At 40.9% G+C, this 20,323-nt stretch overlaps 1 protein-coding gene across 2 annotated transcripts in view; it reads right to left on the bottom strand.

Annotated features, from left to right (window-relative positions):
- The window catches only part of plce1 (phospholipase C, epsilon 1), a 78,812-nt gene that overhangs the window by 14,143 nt on the left and 44,346 nt on the right, over positions 1-20,323 (bottom strand). For both annotated transcript variants that reach the window (XM_080305483.1, XM_080305484.1), the window contains exons 9-32: positions 15,634-15,788; positions 15,244-15,402; positions 11,349-11,494; positions 11,071-11,218; positions 10,851-10,961; positions 10,622-10,731; positions 10,403-10,519; positions 8,313-8,441; positions 8,093-8,229; positions 7,563-7,669; positions 7,342-7,466; positions 7,077-7,221; positions 6,733-6,894; positions 6,511-6,625; positions 6,196-6,355; positions 5,966-6,088; positions 4,804-4,940; positions 4,480-4,718; positions 4,308-4,369; positions 3,846-4,011; positions 3,649-3,756; positions 3,163-3,279; positions 2,121-2,279; positions 1,676-1,811 (exon numbers count right to left, since the gene is read on the bottom strand). In XM_080305483.1, coding sequence (XP_080161609.1) covers positions 1,676-1,811; positions 2,121-2,279; positions 3,163-3,279; positions 3,649-3,756; positions 3,846-4,011; positions 4,308-4,369; positions 4,480-4,718; positions 4,804-4,940; positions 5,966-6,088; positions 6,196-6,355; positions 6,511-6,625; positions 6,733-6,894; positions 7,077-7,221; positions 7,342-7,466; positions 7,563-7,669; positions 8,093-8,229; positions 8,313-8,441; positions 10,403-10,519; positions 10,622-10,731; positions 10,851-10,961; positions 11,071-11,218; positions 11,349-11,494; positions 15,244-15,402; positions 15,634-15,788 — 3,273 coding nt within the window. The remainder of the gene's footprint in view (positions 1-1,675; positions 1,812-2,120; positions 2,280-3,162; positions 3,280-3,648; positions 3,757-3,845; positions 4,012-4,307; positions 4,370-4,479; positions 4,719-4,803; positions 4,941-5,965; positions 6,089-6,195; positions 6,356-6,510; positions 6,626-6,732; positions 6,895-7,076; positions 7,222-7,341; positions 7,467-7,562; positions 7,670-8,092; positions 8,230-8,312; positions 8,442-10,402; positions 10,520-10,621; positions 10,732-10,850; positions 10,962-11,070; positions 11,219-11,348; positions 11,495-15,243; positions 15,403-15,633; positions 15,789-20,323) is intronic.

Below are 20,323 nucleotides of genomic sequence, written 5' to 3'. Positions count from 1 at the left end.
GATGGCTGCCCTTATTTGTCAGTGGTGCCTGAGGCAGAATGTTTTGCCTGATCGCTCAGGCTGACACTACTACCACATTATTCTTCCTCGTTTCTGTCAAACAATTCTTTGATATCAAATGGACTGGATGGAGTATTTCTTTTCCTGGGTTCCAGATATTATGTAACAGTGAAATTTTGAAATGCTTGTTACCATGGAAGATGGTTACACTACAGCACTATCTGAAGAAAGCTAGCAGCTACAACAGGAATGCAGGAAAATATAGGAGTACGTCCAAAGCAGCGATGCAGCACAGCAGCGCATGTTTCATACCAATGCTTTCCAACCCTTGTGTCTAGTTATTCGGCCGCAATAGACGAGATCAGCAGCTAAAGTGCAGTGCAAAAGTGTCGAGCCACCCATCATTTCTTTATATTTTGCCAGGGGGAAAAAGGGTGATTTTTTTAAACATGCAAATAGAAATAGAAATACGCTATATTGGTCGGAGGGCCCAGTGGTGCCAGTGTCCTGCAGCCTCGCCTCTGTCAATGCGCCCCAGGGTGGCTGTGGCTACAATGTAGCTTGCCATCACCAGTGTGTGAATGTGTGCGTGAATGGGTGGATGACTGGATGTGTAAAGTGCTTTGGAGTCCTTAGGGACTAGTAAAGCGCTATATAAATACAGGCCATTTACCATTTATATAAGACACAAATGTAGTTTGTACAGTTCTAATAAACTTGAAAGTTAGAGGTAGTCATACCAAATACTAAGTACTTTTCAGGAATAGTTCTCCAGGCTTCTTGAAGGACATTCAAAGCTTTTCTTTGGTGTTTCTGCCTTTTGTTATGTTCTTTGTCAAAATGATACCACACTGCTCCCACACAGGTTGAGGTGTAAACTCTGGGGAGACCAATCCATGACTGTTGGTGTTCCACGGTGTGTTTTTCTATCTAGGCCTGCTTTTACTGCACAGGCAGTGTGTTTGGGATCATTATCATGCTAAAAAATGAAGTCGCTGCCGATCAGACACTCAAGATGAAATTACATGGTGGATCAGAATCTGACAATATTTTTCTGTGTTCATAATTTCATCCAGTTTTGGAAGATCCTGAGAACTATTGCTCAAGATTACTTTAACAAATTAAAAGAAGCAAAATATTTTTTAAAAAGAGGGGTCGCTGAAGACTTTTGCACAGTGCTGTAAATTTGCACCAACAATCATAACATTGTCTTAAAACCCAACTGAATATAGTATGTTATGTAGCAATTGGTAAACAGTAATAAGGGAAATTTCAGTGGTTAATTTTTGAAGAACAGCATGAATCTGTAAAAGAAAAGGAAAAAAAGCAGAAGGAAATACTTAGAAAGGCACATCATAGGTGCGCATTTACCTTCAAGACCATACGAGGCAGTAGAGGCAGCGAGGCCATCAGCTAAGTGGAAAACAAGCAAGATAAAATAGGAAGGGTGAGGGAGTAAGAACAGGGTGTCAAAATAAAACGAGAATTAAGTGTTAAAAAGAAGAGAAACAGAAAAACCTAGTGAACAGAAACCGATTTAAAGCTTACAACACAAGAATCTATGAGTAAGTCGTGCACTAGTTAAGTCTGAAAGGATGTAGAAATCTGATAAGTCGCACACTTCAGTTGAATTCTAGACGTTTCCGATCACACACCACAATGCGGGTTTCATTACCATCTGATAGAGACTCATAATCATAATCATAGTCGTCTTCTTCTTCTTCCTCTTCCTCATTGGCATGATTGTTGGGTGAAGTCACTCCTGGAGACCCGTTGCTTGCTTGGGCTTGCATGTGGGCGAGCTGGTGAGCCTGGGAAAGGGGTTAAAATAAAAATACTAATAAAAAAAATAGAAAATTCTACTTTGAAAGCATATATATAAGTGCCTATGCACACAGCATCTATACTGTAGATATAAGCATTTTTCTTGCTTGAAAGTTATGATGGGGTGAACCTTTTAGCACAGCTCCATCCATTATTGATGTTTGACTGCACTCTAATGACAAACAATGATAGATGTTTAAGGCTCTGGAGCTACCTGGAAGGTTCTTATATTATTTATGAAATTTGAACAAGTTTTGCTGACACAAATGTGTGAGGAAGATGCGTTTCTTCTTCACCTTCTGCTTGAGTATGTCCACCGGTGCCTGATGGGCTTTGAGTTTCTTGTTCTTGAGCAGTATCCTCCCTCGAAGCTGCAGCGGCGATGGTAAATGAGGGTCATCGTTGAAGTCGCTTTCGAAAAGGAAGCGCGTCACAAGGCGTTCGCCGAACACAGTCTAGTTTAAAAACAGAAAAAATTAACAAAAACCACACCATCAGGAAAGTCAAGTCGAGTGCTAAGAAAAGTATCAAGTGAAAGGATGGAATTCAGAGGCTGCGGAAGAATCTTCCAAATACAAATAAAGTAATTTTATCCATGCAAAACAACATTACAAATAAACAAAACCATGGTGATGTTAGCTGGCCTGAGGCACAGAGCTGTCTGCAGATAAAAGAATTTCCTTTATCAAGCTACTCAGAAGTCAGTCTCCAAGGAGGATGAAACGCTCGGAAGTTTTGCGAGATGAAAGCACAATGATATTCCACGATATAGCTGTCGTGCCAAGATATCTGTGGGCTTCATAATTTAGAAAAAAAAAGACGAAGAAGAAGAAGATGAAAGGGTCATTTGCGCCCTGAAGTTCATAAAAGCAAGCGTCTGGACGTTGGCCAGTTTGAATGCCCAGAACAGCTGGGAAAAAAAAACAAGGGTCAAGGAAATCAAATGAGTGGAGTCGCACAACAAACAAGCCTACTTGAAAGGGAACGTTATTCCCTAAATATAAAGGATAGAATAGCTGAACAAGGAGCATGGCTGCCAAACTAAGGATTTTAGTTCCTTTTATTTTATTATTGTTTATTTTTCCCTCTGCCACAAATTAGTGTCGCTCTGAGATTTAAACAAAGACAGACGAAGCTTCTAATTGGGTGAATTTATAAGTTACCTCACAGTCACGCTATGAGATGTCCAATCCAATTGAAAAGAAGTTTTTGTTTTTTACTGCTCAGTGGCATTCTCATCTGTCTCGCTTACTAATCAGTAACTGCAAAATTAAATTAAAGACACACAAGAAACACAGTAACTCTAAGGACAGAGACAGGACTAGGCTGCCTTCATACCTTGAAGATTTCAGCCATCTTTCGTTGCTGAGGAAGGGAGCAGTGGTTCTCTATGGACAGGATGACGGGCATATCAGAATTGACAAACGCAGACCGGTTAATTGCTTCCACCACATCCTGAAGGACCACGGGAGAGAAGATGAAAAGGAAGAAATTGTCGATAAAAGCACTGCAAGTCAAATATGTAACAATAAAACTCAAACAGCTTTGGGTAACAGCTTCAAATTAGATGCAGCTGTAGGCCCCAAATCAGATTACATAAAATAAATAACGCTGACACAATTCGTTTGACTTTCTGGGATTCCTCTCTGGATCCGTCACCCCTGAGTCTATCATAAGAGAGCACTTGTGTTTAAAGATACAGATTTTGTTCTAGAGGCTTCCACCGAGTCAATGGGATGAGGTATGGAAGCAGAGAGCCAGCGACTGATGCCCCAACAATCTATTTCCCCTTTATGAATTAAATTATTCATGTGCATTTCAAACCTTAAAGGGTATCTTAGTGGTGAGTGTGTGGCCGTGGTAAATAACAGGCATGCCATCGTCTCCGTCCCAGCAGTCCAACTCGACGCTCCTACAGCCTTGCAGGAGCACCTAAGCAAACGAGACGTTCACAAGTAAGCGGCAGTTTTCAACAAACCGCACAATCTCAGCGGGCTTGGTTAAAAAACGATCCGGCTTACGTGGCTGTAGAGCTCAACAGAGGACTCTCCTTTGAGCTGGTGCCCAGTCAGATAGGTGTTATGAGAAGACTCGATGTAGTAGTAAGACAGAGGGCATTGCAGCTCCTCTGGATTCATCTGAGATTCCTCATTACGTGAAGCAAAGTTGTCCTTGTCCATCAGGAACCTGATATAAAGAGAAAGATGCCAACAACATGCAATGAAGCATGTTAAAGAAAGAAAATAAAAATAAAATATAAAAGCAAAATGCATCACTGAGGCTGTATCAGCGATACACAAACTCATTATGGTGTAAATAAATGTTTAAAGTCCAAAAGGGAGTCGGTAGAAGTTTAGCACTTATCAAGAGCTACCCCCTCAGGCTTCCTACAACAGTGACAACTTTTATGTTGTGCTCTATACATTTACATTTTCATGCACTTTGAAGTATAATGATCTATGATAACTCCTATTTTTCTATACCTTGCAAAACCTTCAAATGACATCCACCCCATTTGTCTCATGCTTGATGAAGGCTCAAATTTCTGCAAGAGAAAAAATTGGTGAGTTCCTTTTCCCTTCTTTTTCTTCCTTCATCTTTCCCCCTAACCATGAAGATGATTTGAGAATGTGAATTTAAGAATCCAGACTTTACTTGTATAATACTGAGAATCTCATCGTAGCTCAGGTTCTCTCTCTGACAGTTGACTAAAAAGTCATTGAGCTGAGGGATAGCCAGTCCCAAGACGCCTAATGACGCGTTCTCCACCCCCGTCCCGTTGGTCACAATGCTGGCTGCTGCGATGGCATCTGAAATCTGCTTCTGGTTGTCGGACATCTGCTGCCTGGTCCGGATAAACAGGCCGAGATCCGACCCGTTACGAGTTAGCAAATCTACAGAGGAGAGGGAGAGATTTAGAGTAAAAGAGAAAGAGGTGTGTATGTTTTTGACTTCTGTAACTTCTCTTTGATCTTTTACCAAGGTCTGGCTGCAGTCCTGTGTCTTTGTCATCTATCCTGAGGTTGGTGTAAACAGGACATGATTCTGGGCTTGAGCGACTGCAGGGGACAGCAAAGGTGTCAAACAGCTCCTTCAGGTCCTTCCTGCTTCGGATACTGTTGAAAAACAAATTACAGAGTGGAGTCCAGTTTTAGCAGCACATCATGTCCCCATGCCCCTAGTATATTAAATTAAATTATTATATAAAGGGTTTTTTATACATATACCGTCACAATGGAAGATTCTCAAATCATGAGTTTCAAATAGTAAGTGTAGACGCAAGCAATCCCTGTGAGCCAAAAGCTCTGGCTTATCTGTATAATGTCAATAAGTGTGGATATCCCTAATATGGTCAGGGGAGAGAAGCTTGTGTCAGACAGAAGATGAACTTGGGAGTTGCTCCAAGAGTAAGATATAAGGATTAATTCAAATTGTGAATCATGCAAAGCTACTCTAGAGTCTAGGGGAAAAAATATGTGAATCAGAACAATAGCTCTTCTTTAATTTTCAGCTTTGCAGCCATGCCACTTGAACTGGGGAGGAGGCGGCCACCCAATCAGAAATACATTTATTTGCCTCTAAATTTCTTTTACAAGAGAGAGTTTGAAGAGTTGCCCAAGAGCTTTTGTCTTTATAAGAAATTAAAAGAAATCTGCTGGGCAGCAGATGAGAGGACACTCTGCAATCTAAGAAATGCAGAGGGGCTAAAATTAAAACAATCCTTTGCTTGTCTGGGCGAAAGATGTATGTCCATCCATTTGACTGGGGAAGAATTCATGCAAGCTAAATATTATGAAGAATGCTTGGAAAATGCCCTTGGCACGATAACCTTGAGAGGTATTTTTTATTGCATATGTTTTATCACTGTCTTTAGCTACTATTGATAAGAACAGTAGTTATATAACAAGAGGGCCTGAGCTCCAAAAGCACTGCACAGGGCATGTGCAGTATGTCATATGACATACAGCATATGTGAACAATGAGTCATTACACTTAGCTGGAAAAATGCATTTTTAAATAAAACAGAAGTTATATTTAAATAGTCAGAACTTGAACTGAATGAAGCCAGCACGGCCGACATCTCTTCCTCTGCTTTGGAAACATGTAAGAAATGTAAGAAACACAAGATCAGATCATTTACCTGAATGATTTGAAAAGCTCGACAAACTCGATGAAGCTCATTGTGCTGTCAGAAATCATGAGATTCTGAAAGCCTTTGAAACAGCCTTTACCCCGGCCGTGCCACGATCTGCTGCTCCATGCCCTGCAGGCCCCAAAGAAAAGGAAACATATATTCGCTGGGATGGAAAAAATAAAGTGTTAGACGTCAGTGGGGTCAAACGTGCCCCGCTACAGTCATTTTTCACATACCCTGGCTGGGATTTAGCATTTCCCGAAAGGATTGGAGAAGACTGCGGACGGGTCGGGTTGGACCCTGCCATGCTGGAGGAAGAGGAGGAGGAAGAGGAAGAGGATAGCAATCCGGGGCTTTTACTGGATGTGAGGGAGAGTGATCCGGGGATGCTGTCTTCTGTGGAGCCAAAGAGTGTTGAGTGTGAATAAAGATCGGTCACACAGACAGAAAATTATAAGATCTGAAGCATTTGGTTGGGTTTCTAGAAAACACCAATTAAACTGATCTGGCCTTGTAACTTCTACATGTTACCATGAGTGAGGTAACATCACCTGGATCTTCTTGGTCGATGCTGTCAGACTCTGGACCGTTTCGATACAGTCCTTCTTTACAGCTCCGTGTTTTCCTGGAAACCATCTCGTCATCGGTTGCATCCCCACTGTCTCCCTGTTAAAGGTGTGAGGAAAAAAAGACCGATGTCAAAAATGAGTCTGTGAAAAACCTAAAACCTAAAGTTAGCATCCATGACTACAGCAAAAGGTCAAATTACTGACCCTGACAAGAACCTTCTTCTTCTTCTTGGCTTTCTCATTCGACAGGGGGTTGTTCTTCTGGGCTCCAACCTTGTCTCCACCACCCGTACCCATATTCCACCTCCGACCCCCAAAAAGCTCAATGGCGTGGGCTAGTGTAGGGCCTTCATACCTGCCGTCCTCCTAGAATAGATGAATACAAATGTTACTGTTAATTAAACACACACCACTTCTTTTCATCCATCCAACTCCTCCATCCTTCTTTGTGTGCTGAACATTTTTACAGGCTTATAAAATACAGTCAGTGTCAATAATAATCATTAAAAAAATTGATGGGAGAGAGACATGTACTTTTAGAGTTTTACCTGATACAAACTGACATACTGCTTCCTCAGCCACTGCAACCTTTGGTCAGGAAACTTCTTTAATTTCCTGGTTGCATTCACCAACTCCGACAGGCCCTTGTAGAGCATTTGTGCCGTGTGATTGGGGGCCACAAAGTGCAGAAGTCTAATGGCATCAGTCAGGAGATTAGTTAGTTTTAAGTAAAATGAAAATGTTTTAGCAGTGTAACAGTAACTCTATATAAAAGTGCATTTGAATCCTAATAGATTATAAAAAGGCACCAACCTATTGTCTGTGGTACTCAGACCATACAGAAGGCTGAGGCCATTCTCCTCCACTGTCATCTGACTCAGCTTGTTTTGCAAACATACAGCATAAACATCGACACCCTGATGGCCCAGAAACACTGCCTGCACATTCAAATAAACACAAAGTTATGAACTCGAAAGCTAATCTGGGTTTTTAAAATCTACAAAACCAAAAAAATATTTCTTTTTATGACAAACCTTCACTATTCCCAGGTCCAGCAGGCCTTCTGCTAGCCCAGCCACTACAGGCTGCCCCAATCCCAGTGGTTGCTCTGCAGGGGAAGGGCCTCCGCTTTGAGGTTTACCTGCCGTAAATCAACATATTTATGACTGTTTGAGCTGCTGTAACGGCAAACGGAAATTGAAGAGCCCTTGCATGAATGCACAAATTTACAAGCAGTTTAAACTGAGGCTTTTATTCTATAGATAAACACGTAAAGCACATTTAAAATAAAAAAATATACTTTTTTTATAATGCCCTTTAAATCTGTTTAAAGAGAAACAACGAGAGAGGAAATTGGTCTCGTCTGTTTGAGGTATAAACATGCTAAAAAAGTTCTGAGAAAAGGAAGGTTTGATGCAGTGATTTCAGCGTATCAAGCCTCCCACACCCCCTTACACTGGTAAACTGGAATCCTATATGAATATGACTCATGAAGAACGAGGTTGCTGAATAACTCAGTAGAAGATAAGGTCAAATTTCTTAATACTAAACTCTTGCAATTTACCCCAAGTGAGTGTTGTATTATCAGGCTGTAGACGTAGCAGACAGCGAGCACTGCCATGGCCGTCCTGGTCGTAATGAATGACCGTAGCGCCCTGCAGCAGAAACTGGTAAATTTCTGGTTGTAGTGACAGCACATACCTGGAAAAAAAACAAGAGTTTGTCGCACGTCTGCTGAGGCACCAACAGCTGGATGTGTTTGCATGTGTGCTTGAGCCTCTTACCAGGGAATGAGCTCCGTGCCATGGCTAAAAGCTCTGTGCGTCTCCTCGGTCCCCTGAAACTCCACTTCTTTCACCACCGGCTCGGTAGACAAGTCACCATCTGAATCCGACAAGTCTCCGACCGAGAATCTGAAGACAGACAGGGGTTAGATGGGTTTGGAAAGAAAGTTTAAGAGCCAAAGATTTTTGCGTCTTTTAAAGTTTTTGCATGCTGATTTCCGAGGCGATTTTCCAAATGCACATCTCAGTATTCATAGGACTCATTTTATTTTTAAAAAGCAATTCAATCAGACATAAGAAATGACCTGCATCTCAACTAAGAAGAACCAAACAGAAACTGAACCTATCCTGCAAGCATTGGCTTGATCAAGCAAAAAAAAAAAAGAAGAAAAAAGTACCATGCATTAGTCACTGCTCATGCTTCTAATTAAACCGTAATCTGAAACATACTGATGATAGCAAGCATTGTTCAAATTCCAGTAACTTATACTGTGAAACAACTTACAAAACATGTTTTTTTTCTGGAGTCGTCTTAAATGAAAGGGAACTAGAAGGGGAGCAGGAAACAAAGAACGAAGAGAGGATGTGAGACGAAAAAAAGAACGCATAAAGAGTTTTCAATAGTTTTTTGAGGTCTTTTTTTTAAGTGGGTGCTGGTGGGAAAAAGATCCAGAACACAGAAGAAAGGTGATTTTTTTGAAACTGTAGTCTATGTTTAAGAAAGATACACACTATGAAGCTATGAACTCCAAATTCTGTGCTAACATCGAATAATTTGTCTGAATCTGAGAAAACAGTTTACAAACACATAAAATGGTCCAGGTTTCCTGACTGCAAACATAACAGATCACAGCTGGAATTAAATGACTTTCTACGTCCTCTAAATTCCAGCCTTTGTTATTAGCTACCTGCCACCAGAATGCTGACAACAACCAGAACTCTGTTCCTTCCTGTCCTGACAGGAAACTAACCTGTTATCTATTTTTTTTTAACTCTGCCCCACACAGATTTCATGTCAACATCACTTCATCTCAGTAACAATCTGCAAATGTGTTCCTTCACAAACCCGTTATCTCGCGCTGGTGTTTATGAAAGAAAACTGCGCACTAATCCAAAATAAGACTTTGGTGAACATCCAGCCTACTTGGCACTTGAGGATATCCCCTACATTTAAAATAGCTGTGCATTAATCATTAAAGCTTAGTGGCTTTGTTAAATGTTAAACTTTTGTCTATCGCTACATTGCAGTGCCTTGTTTGCTTCAACAGAGGCTGTTGTAGCTGCACATTTGTAAGCAAGCTAATGAATGCACTGCATCTATTGTGATTTTGCTCAGAACTGCGCTACCAGCAAAGCCAAGCCCTCACAGCATGGCAGTATTCGCAGTTCTGATATAAATCTGTATATAACATTCTTCTGCTGTGTCCATGAGTCATTGTCTGTGAATGACCAGCAAAATAAAGAATCCAATTTTGGAAACAGACCTTTGATAGAAAGGGTCACAGTGCTAAACAATACAATCTTCAGGCTGCCATAATAGAGGGACAAAAACGTAACCAAAAATGTAAAATAACACAATGGTAAAGTGAGAGCATGAGTATTACTAACTTTTGTGCAACGTGAGAGCAGGAAGTCAAAATAAAAGTCAAAAAGAAAAAGAAAGAACAGCAAAATGTTGCTTTTTTTGTATTAAATCAACACATCAGCATGATGAAGCAGAGTTCATCGGCAGTTGACAAATAGTAAAAATAAAAGCCAGTCAAGTGATTCATGACGTCCTTGGGTCTTGGTGAATTTGGCCGCATGCTATGTACCATTTAATACTTTCTCCTGTATGCCTTAAACTACTTACATGAACATCCCTTACACTGCGTTAAAATACACACTATCCGTCAACTGGAAAGAATCAAGACCCGGTCACGGTAAACAGATGCTATTCTGGAATATTCTTTAACAAGACACCTCATTTTTCTAGGGTCTCATACCTGACACTGCACGCTGAAATATCTCACAACAAAAGCTTGGATGGCACACTAAAAAAAAAAAAAAAGGGGGGGGGGGGGGAGAGAGAGAGAAGAAACTGAACTAACTGATTGTGGCTGCGGTCTTTGAAGGAGTTGTTTCTGGATGCGGGGGACGGGCCAGTAGAAGACGGACTGGTGGACGCGTCATCAGGATCTTCTGCCTCTAAACTCCGGTTGCAAGATCTAAGGAGCAGGAACAGTTGAGTCAAACAGACGGATAAAGTAAAGAACAGGAGAGACGACTGTGTCAAACACCATCGCTTTAGTCATTAAGCATGCACATACCTGATAATCTGAAGGATGTTGCTCACAGTAGCTTCCTTCTCTGGCACATGGAGCCCATCTGGGCCAGATCGAGACAAGTAATTGCGCTGGCCGCTGTAATCGGACACAAACTGGAGGCAGAAACAGCAGTGCAAGATGGATTATACTAACAGGATATCAAATATGTAATGTAGTGTCAGTTTTATCAGATCTGTGTATTTTTGCGAATGACTGCGGGTGTTTTCTGCACCTCTATCGAGTATTCCGTGTTATCAGGAGACGGTTTGAGGCTGATGATGCTTGCTGTGCCATCCAACGCTTCACTTAGCTCCTTTAGAAAAACCCCACAGAATGGCACAACCTACAGTGTATATGTGTAAGAGAAAAAAAACCCCAAAAATAAAAATTACAGTGCAGCCAAGGTCAGTGAGTTAGAGGATCAAATGTCATTGGGGTAAACATAGGCCCACCTTGCATCCTGGGATATTAAGAGCTCTGGTCACAACCTTCTTGTACTCAGAGGAGGACTCGTGCTGAGCCATGGCATCCTTTAAACCTCTCATGGTCTCGATGTCTGACTGGTCCATAAACTGCCACATCTTCAGCACCTTACGAGATCTGAAGGGCGAAAAAAATGAAACAAAACAGAACACATTGATATTTTTGTGTGAGAACAGTGCAGATAATAAATTGCCTGTATATTCAGTAGGTGGGTGTATTTGAGTTGCGTCATTGTGTTTCTTAAAACCTGAGTCCAGCCAGGAACTCCATGACACCATTGTAGTTTCCCATGTTCCAACAGCATTTAGCGACATGGACCAGATATGAGAAAACTTCTCTTTTCTCCTCCATGGACCCTGCAGTCAGGACCAGCCACGTCACCCACGAACTCACCTGCGTGTTCAGAATTTCGCATTTCAGTATTGCCAACTGTTACAATCGTAATCAAGCACCAACAACAGCTGCACTTTATTGCGCTCTTATCTTACTTACAAAGTAAGCTGACACATAAACTGCAGAAAACCTCCCTAGTAACTCACAGCACCATCTTTGTCTGGTTATTCATCAGCTTTTCCCTTGGAGTGAATAACATTTTGGCTTTAAAGAAACATTAAGTTCCAACATTGAAAATACCCAATATGGGGCTGTTTTTTTATTATTATTATTATTGGTTTAAATGGTAAATGGTAAATGGTAAATGGCCTGTATTTATATAGCGCTTTACTAGTCCCTAAGGACCCCAAAGCGCTTTACATATCCAGTCATCCACCCATTCACACACACATTCACACACTGGTGATGGCAGCTACATTGTAGCCACAGCCACCCTGGGGCGCACTGACAGAGGCGAGGCTGCCGGACACTGGCGCCACCGGGCCCTCTGACCACCACCAGTAGGTTTAACTTGCACTTTATTGCCTTTTGAATGCATTACAAGCAGAAAGAGTTTGAAACATTTGCATTTTTAAAAATATGTATAAACCTCATAGGAAGTGGAAAATAAACAGGTTATTTTCTACTCTATTTTCTACTATATACAATTTGTCTGTAACTTATACGCCCCTAATGTTTTGGAATTATTATTGGAAAGGCTTGCCTCCATAGTTGGTGTGATTACAGCTGGAGACACATATTCCCACTGGCGTTGGGTAAAGGAGGGCATGTGGCATAAAACTCCACCAATTCAAATATATTAAAGGACCTGTTTTGGTGACCCCTTGTAGCAGGGGAGCGGCCGGAAGTATATATTAGAAATGCTGTTACTGTACTAGCACAATATTTCTTAGTGGAATATCCATATAACAGGTGACATCATACTAAATCCCTGGATAACTTTTTAAGTGTGCTGGTGTGCTGTTACAAGGCTGGTATTAGGTATGATAAAACATGGGGGACACGGGACGACATCCAAAGGCACCTAAAATTCTTGAAAGTGTACGGTCATGTCTGCGCTCATGAATTCTGCTCTGGAAACTTGTGCCTAATGTGGCAATGTATGCACAGGACTGCACCAGCTAGCCTCACACTTTCACCCCGACACCTCTCCACACATGCACACACATAAAAAAGAATGAGATCGGATATCTATCAGCTGCGCTGCGTCTCTACACTGACTGACCTCAAGCACAAGCAAAAGACATGACGGCAACAGCAGATATGCATCAAGCTCGACCTCTCTGTATGAGCACAGGTACACAACACAGGAAAAGATCAGATTTCAATCTGGCCTGTTTTAACTATCTGGTGTCTTTTTCTCTTTGTATTAGCGCCCCGTGAATGCATTGGCACACAATAAAAACAAAAACGCACTCACACTGAAACTCTTTAATCCACTTGGAGGTGGTAAAAACATCCCCCTGACCCAGAGATCTATTACTGGGTTACGTAAGGATCAGTAAAGCCCACCAACATCTGACCTGACAGGGACTAAATAAAGTCACACACACACAGGAACTATTCTTCCTATTGTTTCCATTTCCATACTGCCTGATGAAAAACTGTTAAAATGTTCCAAAAATGTTTCTCATACACTCCCCATACCTGTCCATGAACTATAGCACAAACAAGCGCAGAAATCAGACACATGCATTATTAGATTTTCTTGTCTTTGACACTAAAATTAAAGCCCCCAGCCATAAGGTCATTGGCCCATTGGACACTTTATGTTCCCCAAACCAAACTGAACGAGCCTATCAAGGTTCATCTTCGGAAGACTTACTGCAATTAAATAAACAGCGCTTTTAATAGGCTGATTTTATTAGAGAGTCAGAAATTCCTCTGACATTTGTAATCACTGTCAGCCTGATCAGATACAGGGAATCAGTTACAGAAATTCCCTCCTGGGGCTTTCGAGGTTTACATGTTAACTTTTCAGTGGAGCAGAAGCTCGTTCTGCAATCTACTGTATTTGGTTACCGAAAAACAACACTGCAGCCCTCCAGTCTCTTATCTGCTACTCCCCTGCTCTTTGCGTGCCACGCATGAAAATCTTGTATCATGCACTTTCAGCATTATGACATAATGCGAAGCCATGTCAGCATCGGGGTTTTAGTTACACTCACCATCTAAATCATTCTGTCCATCTGCAAAGTGGTTTTTTGCACTTCCACACATCAAGGGATCGCACTGAGTTGGCATCTTTTCAGGTATTCCAGATAGCAAAAGTGCGTATGCAGTGTTGTGCATGACGACAAGCAGGACAGGATGTGAGGATATATATGTACAAATGTACACAGAGCATATAATGGAACAGGAAAGCAGCAAAGGGTAAATATGAGATGATACAAGAATACAGCAACTTCCCATAGAAGCATGAAAAGGCAGTTTTGAAGAGCATTCTGATAGAATTGCAGACACACACTCACATCCAAATTTGGATCTGGCTATATGATCCCCCCCTCTTTGATCTTTGTCTGTGTGTCCACCTGTCTGTCCTGTTGTCTGTCTGTCGCCATTTGTGCTTGTGGTATTAGTTCATCTGTGAGGGTCAGTTTCTCCTTGATACACGAATTACATAATGGAAAATAACAGAGAACCATTACAAACTCGAGCACACACTGGTCCCGTCAAAGCTAAACACTTTGGAGGCCCAAACTGCTCACAACTCCCTGCTTCCCAATGTTTTTCTCAATCCTGTTTAACTGATTAATGTTTCACTCCCACACATGCCTTAAAAATGAACTCTATCAAAAAAGTCTTGTCTTACAAGTGGGGAAATAAACTTCTTAATTAGTTACCATCTCAAAAACAGTGGATCCAGTCAGTGACATGAAACGTTTGTGAACTATTTATCAGGGAAAATAAAAATAATAGTCAGGTGAATTAACTAGTAATAATTTAACCTTGAAATATATTCCACAGTTCAAAAATGAAAGGTAAAACCCAACCTGACACAATTAAAGGCAGCTGAAGGAGAGATTCAGTGCTGTCAATATGACTCTCGTTCCACTGTGACCATATATGGCAACACTGCACATTTGGAAAACTGTCTTTCGTGCTTCTCCTCTGGCTGACTTAAATGAAAACCAGCTGATGCGAAGAGGCATGCGACCTAAACATGACATAATCATCTCCAATCAATCTCTCTAGCACTTTCTCTTTCGCAGCAGTGGATTTGTGCATTTTCAAAGTCATTCGCCGTGAACGAGGCGAGGCTCGGGGGGTGTAACTTAAGCCGGTGAACATGGTCGTGAGTGAGTTGCGCTCATGGTAGGTCCGTATAACTCGCACAGCAAATAAGAGAAAAATTGCCATTTAAATTTTTATGTTACTGCAAGAACTGCATTTCAATGCCACTTAATCATCAAAGGACAACTAACTTATTAACTGAAAAGTGCTCTCTTAAGATGAAAACTATCTCCATATGGTTCCTTTGGCACAACTTCATTAAATGTATCTGCGTAAGATGTGAGAGTCTCCTGAATGCACTACACATGTCTGTGTATATAAAAAGTCGCTCAAGGCTTTTAATTGTTAAGCTACATTTGTGCAGTGTCAGTGCTTCTACCCAGTCTGAAATCCTGCTGTAAACCCTGAGCTGCGGAGAACTAGACAGGCTGTGTAACATCCTTGTGTAACTACATTCACATGTGTGCTAAAAGATTCGTGGAGTGCAGACAAAGTAGAAAGAAAGCCCCACCCACCTCGTTGAATCGCGCCACCAGTTCCTCCACGGCGTTACTTCGCTGAGTGGGCGTGGCGGGCGCTGACAGTGAAGCCTTGAGGTTTGGATGGCGTTTAGTTTGACACTCTGGACTGCCCAGGTCTCGGGTGAGGAAAGAGAGGTAGTCCAAAGGGAAGACCTGCAGACAGACAGCACGCTCTCAATCAATGGCTGGGATTGTTGTGTCATTACAGACACTACTTACCACCACCTACTATTCTCCTCATCCAACTTCTTTGCTAAACCTCCCCACAATAAAACACAGCTGTACAATTTCAAATAAAGTGTAAGGATCATATTGACAGCTGTAATTGCACGTTCCTGCCTCTGCTTTCCCCCTCATGTATATTTTATATAAATTCTCTTATACCTGCTGGTAAAGCTGCTGCTCTTGCTCTGTGAGGATGCAGGCGATCTCCTCGGGGAACTGAACAAGGTGGCGCAGCTCTGCCAGCTCCTTACTGATCCCGCTTACACTGGGAGGAAGAGTGCTGCTGCTGGTCATGCTGCTGGCCAGCTGACGCTCTGCGTGCACAGATAAAGACAAGAAAAGATTTAGTCAGGTTATACATCAGCATCTATGCTCAACAATTCTAAGTAAAAGGAAGCAGTCAGAAATGAGAGCAAAGCAGAGACCATGCATGCACGCACCAGTTAAAAGCAGGTATCACAGGAATGAGGGAGAGAGGAGGGATTAACAGTGAAACATTATCTTAACAGATACTTAACTTTCACTATAAAAGTTTAAAAGCCTTGTTTTTCTGGCTTTCTTGTGCATGCCCCAAGTCTTATGATCCATCACTGCCAGTAAACTATACACTCTCTATTCCTCCATCCACTGAGAGAAGCTCCACTTCACCCACGGGAAGTAAACACCACTGATCACCTGCCAGATCCTATGTTTGGATTTCAGTTAGGCCCATTAGTCTGTCTGTTTACACATATACGCACACACACACACAAAACCTGTCCTCATCTCTGCTAACAAAGGACTAATGGACAGTTCCTACAATGGCGCAGGAGCTACCAGGTAGACATTCTGTACATTGTTGGGATGGATGCCACATAAACAGAACTTTCTCACTGCAAGAGCTCAGTCAGGAAACACTCTTTGAGAAGTTTCACCTGTGTTCAGCTATAAAACAGTTATTTTAGTCATTGGGAAAACCTAACCTTCCCAAGCCTCCATACTCCTACAAGTGGAGACAAATATCTATAACATTCAGACAAAAGCAAGGAGATGTCACCAATATCTCTATGGTTAAGGATGTTGGGAGGAAGATGTTGGAGTGAAATGTCTGCCACAGAATCAGCTTCATGTGTTGAATTAATGGGAATTAGATTGCCGACAGTAAAACCTCGTGAAATCCAAGGAGACGTACTTGAAATAAAATGAACAGCAGGAGTTAGACAGACTCTCTGGTCATTGTCAACTGTCATACACAGAAACCTTCCAACCCCCTCCCACAGTCACACTGATACAACACCGCGGATGCATACAGAAGCAGACGCACACTTAAAGGTCGTCCTTGGTAACCCTTGAGATGTGCAACAGGTAGGCATGGCAACAGCAGCGGCTGCTCCACAGGAACAAAACTTGCTTATTTACACAGTTTGATTTGTGGATCCGGTCTCACAGCTTGTGTAATGAACTCACGGTGTGTGTGTGTGTGTGTGTGTGTGTGTGTGTGTGTGTGTGTGTGTGTGTGTGTGTGTGTGTGTGTGTATTTGTAGGATAAGAAGACGGACACACTAAGCATAGGAGACAAGGAGGAAGGAAGGGAAGCAGGAAGAAAGGATAAATAATTTAACCGATAAAATAAAAAGTAGGGAAGCAGGAAAATATCAGCTAAGGAGGAAAAAAAATACTTTGCATAAGAAATAAAACAGTACGATAGAGGAAACAGAGGGAAAAATTAACAAAGCAAATGAAAGAAGACAGATAGGAAGGAAGGAATCAGTAAAAATAGCTGGAAATTCTATAGTTTACATTGTAGAGCAAGTTGTAGCCATTTATCACAGTTAGAGAGACAGCAGAAACCACTTAATCCTTTAAATGTCCTACGGAGAGACAGAACTGCAAGTTACAGGTCTGAGCACATTTTTCAACGACACTTGTGCATTTAATGAATCACAATAGAAATAATTTGACAGGTGAAAAAGAGAAATGTGGCTTGAAGAGTCTGCTTACATAGATAGATTACGTAGAATAAATATTATCCCATTTTTAACATGCCATTTCACACAAATGCTGTGAAACAAAACCATTTTAACTTGCATAAAAAGATCAGAAACTGAAAAGGCTGAATCGAATAACATAAAGTCGATGCTCTTCTTGTTGCCTTGTACAGATGCGCTAAAATACAGATACTTGTATAAGCTCCATCAGAATGAACTAACTGTAAACATCAGTTCCATTAGGTGACTTTAAAACAGTTAATTTGTGTTAAATAATTAAAATGACAGTGATAGTTTTTCTCATATAGATGATCAATCTCCACAATTCTACCCCAGAAGTGTTATTGCAAGCAAGCCTTGTGAAGTGGAAATTGAGACACCTCCTCAAATTAGCTATATGAATTTCATGACCATGCAGTGTTCTCAATCATTCATTTATTCATCCCTTTAAACAAGACAACACACAGATGGACGAAGCTGTCAGCCAAGGGAGTGAAGGGAAAACAAAAAAGGTCTTAAGAGATTCTGCAGAAATAATGAAATGCAAATGTGCATTAAAATAAAAAGAAACATTCAAACCGTAAAGAGGTGACAATCTATGTTTTCTGTCAAAGTAAATGGTAACATTTAATTAGCTTGCTTCGGGCACGCTATCTTTGAATTCTTCAGGCCAAGCTGCACACATACTGTACTATGTCAACAGTGACAAAAAAATAAACAACCGCACGGAGCACTTACTCAATGGAAGAAGGCTGTGGATTAGATTGGACTGAGGAAAATAGGGCGCTTACAAATTACACATCGTAATCGTTCGTTTGAGCAACACTGACGGGTAAAACTGAACATGCATCAAGAGATCGAAAGAGCACGAACACGGACTAAATGACCATGATGTCCCTGTGCATTTTATGCATGAGCTTCCTCATCTATAATGCATGCGGAATATAAATATGTGTGAGTGTGTGTGTTTGCATTCTAAATACAGCTGTGGATCAAGTGCATGGTCTGAACATCCTTTTTATGGTTAAACCTCTGTTTTAACAAACAGCATGCCACTGAGAGCTGGGAAATGACAATGTTTAAAGTGCAGATTTTCCTTCTTGTGTTTATTTTCTCGATATCTTCATTCTAGATTTGTCTTCTGTTTTAAGGTATCAGGTTTATCTGACTTGTTTTATTTACATTTTGATTTTGATTCACATTTCCGTACTGTGAAATAATTTTGTTCTTGTCTGTCCCATAACGTGAACAGCACCTCAATCAGCTGTGGCCCTTTTAAAACATGCTCTATAAATATTGGACTTGAGTTTGTTTTAGATAGATCAATAAGTCAGTTTTATTACACTTTTAAATTTAAAATGAACACTTTAAACTTTAGTTACTTTTGCCACATTATTGAATTATTTCAGTTGTGATCATCACTTCAGCAGTCTTATCAACCAGCACTGATTGATTACATGCAGTGAGCATATGCTTTGAGAGCTTCACCCTAATGCAAACTGAAGCAACGCGAGGAAACTTTTGTCCAAATGATCAATCAACATGAAACGAAACGGGAGAAGCATTTCTTGAGTGAATCACATTTATTTATACTAACCAAACAAGATGAACCTTGAACATGATTGTTGACTTGCCAGCCATGTGCATGCACACACACTGCATGTACTGTTCTCAGAAGTACGTTTAGAGCTGATGACAACGTCTCCGTGTGCCCTACATACTTGAGCAAGCAGGTGCAGCACAAACAGCTTCGGTCTAAGGTCTAAGGCGGTTTGTGTTGCACAAACGTGTCCTATAAATATATCACCAATATCTTGTGAAACATGCTATTTTTTAAGTACTGTGTTAAAGTCTTGAGTTGCCCCTCTTTTAAAAATAAATAAATAAATATCTTGCTTCTCAAGATCCAGACTTTGTTTGTTTGTTTTTAATGGTCTTGATTAATAATTCTCCTGACTGTCTGAAGGTCTTTTAAAGTTTTTGCGATTTTTACTACAGTACAGCACTTGCCCCTGATCATTTTTATAGAATTTTTTTTGTTTATTTCTTATTGTTTGTTAAGCCAAAGTACTTAAAGAACCAACTTTAAGTAGTTTCCTTAAGCATTTGCACCATGAGGTTAAAACGTGTCATAGCTTAGCAAGGTCTGCAGTGTGTCCTTAAAAATATTTGCGGAAACTGGAAAAGCAGAGGACAAAAGAAGCAGCAGGCATGAGAAAAAACATACAAAAACAGCATCAACAGCAGCTGAACAGTATCTGAAAGTCATGTCCAAAGCCACATCAGAATGAAAGAGCGGCTGTCGAGAAGCCATTCTTAAGGAAGAGAACCTGGGAGAAAAGGTCAAAGTATGCCATATTATACAAGAACTGGACTAAAAATCACTTCCAACAGTCCTGATGGTGTAATGAATTCAAATATGAAATGTTTGTTCAAATAGCCAAACAGTAATTGTCAGTGAGTGTCTACAACCATCTGTAAAACATGGAGGAACAGCTACTGGTTCAATTTTGAAAATTGAAATAACAAATTAGAAAGGAAAAAGAAAAACAGTCCGATTTCGATCCACCATTCAATACTATGTAGAAAGCATCTGAATTGACTATAATCCCAAACAAAATGGCAATGCAATGAAAGCATATACGGATTCAGTAAAAACACAAACACAGTGGAACATTATTAGTCATGGATTGGCCTCCCCAGAGTTCATACCTCAACATTATCGAAGCATTGTGGGATCATCTTGGCAGAGAACGGATCAAAAGGCAGCCAACATCCAAAGAAGAGCTTTGAATGTCCTTCAAGAATCCTGGAGAATTATTCCCGAAGACTACTTATAGAAATTAAACGAACTTTGCCTCAGAGAGTTCAGGCTGTGTTGA

This window comes from Astatotilapia calliptera, chromosome 8, assembly GCF_964374335.1.
Source record: "Astatotilapia calliptera chromosome 8, fAstCal68.1, whole genome shotgun sequence".
In the NCBI taxonomy this organism is placed as follows: domain Eukaryota; kingdom Metazoa; phylum Chordata; class Actinopteri; order Cichliformes; family Cichlidae; genus Astatotilapia; species Astatotilapia calliptera.
This window is presented reverse-complemented; position numbering and strand designations above follow the sequence as displayed.